We start from the raw sequence: 2,330 nt of genomic DNA, 5'->3' as shown, positions 1-2,330 counted from the left end.
CTAGTACCTTGTCTGTCTTTTCTGTACTCGGAGTCTCACGGCTACGGCAGGAAGGGCGATCAGATCCGCCAACCCTACCATGAAATCATATCTTGGGGGTGCATTATTCTCCCATGCACGCCCCCTGCCCTGGTCCTTCCTGGGTGCATAAGGACGAGGTTTTCCCTGCGCCTTCTTTCCCTCCTTTGCCTCATGCACCCTCATGTGCTGCTGTTGCTTCCCCTGTCCACCACGCGGCTTCAGCGGTGCTGCACTTCCTCTTTTCTCAGAAACCTCTGTCTCTGCCACTATGTGCGCCACCGCGCGTCGCCAGATTTCCGCGAAGGTGCTGGGATGGCTTCTGATGAGCGATTCACTGAAAGGACCCGACAGCACTCCCTTCTTAAACGCATGCACCATCATATCCTCGTCCTTGCTGGGCAATCTAACCACTTGTGCTCCAAAGTGGTTGAGGTAGTCTTTCAGCGACTCACCTTGATACTGGCGTACATCGAACAGATCGTACGACACCACTGAATGTGCTCTGTTAACGATGTATTGCTCAGTGAAGAGCTTCGAAAACTGATGGAAGGACGTGAGATGAGCCTCTGGCAGACTCACGAACCATTCCATGGCGATTCCTCTCAGAGTGCTCATGAACATCTTGCAATACACGGCATCTGAGCCCCCAGACAACATCATCTGAGTGTGGAACGCCGTCAGATGCGCTTCTGGATCTTCTACCCCTGTGAATGACGCCTTCACTCCCACTAGGTTGGGAGGAACCATGGGTGCGTTGAAGGAGGAGAGACAAAACTGGGTGCTCAAGGAGGAAGCTTCCCAATCCTTTCTTAAACTGGCCCACGAAGGCAGGGAGGGGGCCGAGGCGTATGCGCGCGAACTTGAACAGGCGCATGCCGATCAGCTGGCCCAGCTCACTTCCTACCAAATCCAAAGCCTTGGCCTGTAAGAGGCGGCTCTTGCCTCCGAAGCACAGCGGAGAAAATTTGAAGAACTGGACGCTGCTTGGAGGCAGAAGTTAAGCGAGAGAGAGAACGACTTGGCTGCGAAGGTCGAAGCTTTGAGCCTTCTCCAAGCCGAGGCTAACAAGCTCCGCGTGGAGAAGGAATTCCTGGACAAACAGTTGACATCCAACGACGCTAGGGTTGCAGAACTAGAAGGGGAGGTCCAAGGACTGACTGGGGAGATGGGGGGCGCGTTTGAAGAGGGCTTCCAAGAGGCTCTGGCTCAGGCGTCCTGCGAGAACCCTGACATCAATATTTCAAACTGCGACCCCACACACCATGTCGTCGACGGGAAGGTCGTGCCCTTCGACTTGGATGACTGAGCCGCCGTCTCCCACCCGCCACCTTTACCTTTCGAGCTTTATAGTTATTTTTGCCACTCTATGATAAACTTGTAACTCCTTTGCACTTTGTCGGAACTTTGGATTTTGCATGATTGATTCGTGCCGTTGCGTTATCAAATTCTGTTTGTATGATTTTACCTTCCTTTCTCATTTCCACGTGCTCCGATTGCTTTGCCCCCCATCGCGTTCCTTCGTGGCTTGTTCTGCCTTCATATCTATGAGGCCTCTGCTTCGTGAAGGCATCAGTGGCTTTGCCGTTATTGTAACACAAAAGTTGAGGCATACTCCAGGCCCCAAACGTTCGGGATAAGGCCACACACCAATGCCCACGCCCACGGAGAGGCTTGCCTAACGGCGCCGTATCGTCCGTGGGGTGTCTCCAACTCCTAAGCGGCCGGTCCCCTGATTCTCGGTGCCTGGCGCCCACGCATGAGGAGAGGCCTGCTACCGTAGCGCCGTATCGTCCTCAGGGTGCCTAAAAACGCCAGTCGCTAGGAAAGCTCAAAGCCCTCCAGGGGTCGTTCCCTCCACGGTCTTTCCTCCCCATAGGTATCAGGGAACGACCCTGCCAGCAATTCACTCAGCCTTTGGCGATCTCGCCTCCCTCCGCAGTCTTTCCTTCCTGCGGGTATCAGGGAGGCGACGCCGCTAGTGATTAGCTTTGACTCCTTCGATTTCGTCTCCCTCCACAGTATTTCCTACCTGTGGGTATCGGGGAGGTGAAGTTGTTGATACTTGTATTGATGACGCCTTAAAACGTTTCAAAATGGTAATACCTTCTACTTTGGCTACGCTTTCTCTTGGTAACGCCCTCTCTCTTGGCGACGCCACCTCTCTCGGCGACGCCCTCGATGATTCATGGTGGCAACGCCATCTGCACTTTCCACTAGCGACGTTCGGGGCGGCTAAACCGTTGACTTTACTTCGATGTCGGTTCTGACTTTGGCTCAGGTCGATGCCCGGGGTGGCGAGGGACCCTAGG

The 2,330-nt window shown here is 54.3% G+C and overlaps 1 protein-coding gene across 1 annotated transcript; it reads right to left on the bottom strand.

Moving 5' to 3' along the window:
* LOC137815806 (uncharacterized) lies at positions 1-768 on the bottom strand. Its single transcript, XM_068618918.1, has one exon. It carries the CDS (start codon positions 766-768, stop codon positions 1-3), a length of 768 nt encoding a protein of 255 aa, XP_068475019.1.
* Between the last annotated feature and the right edge of the window lie 1,562 nt (positions 769-2,330).

This window comes from Phaseolus vulgaris, chromosome 1 (genome assembly GCF_000499845.2).
Source record: "Phaseolus vulgaris cultivar G19833 chromosome 1, P. vulgaris v2.0, whole genome shotgun sequence".
Classification (NCBI taxonomy): domain Eukaryota; kingdom Viridiplantae; phylum Streptophyta; class Magnoliopsida; order Fabales; family Fabaceae; genus Phaseolus; species Phaseolus vulgaris.
Note: the sequence above shows the minus strand (reverse complement) of the source record. Positions and strands in the feature narration are given on the sequence as shown.

Coding starts and splice junctions, on each gene's coding strand:
- LOC137815806 (XM_068618918.1), bottom strand. CDS start 768: ATGGTTCCTCCCAACCTAGTGGGAGTGAAGGCGTCATTCACAGGGGTA.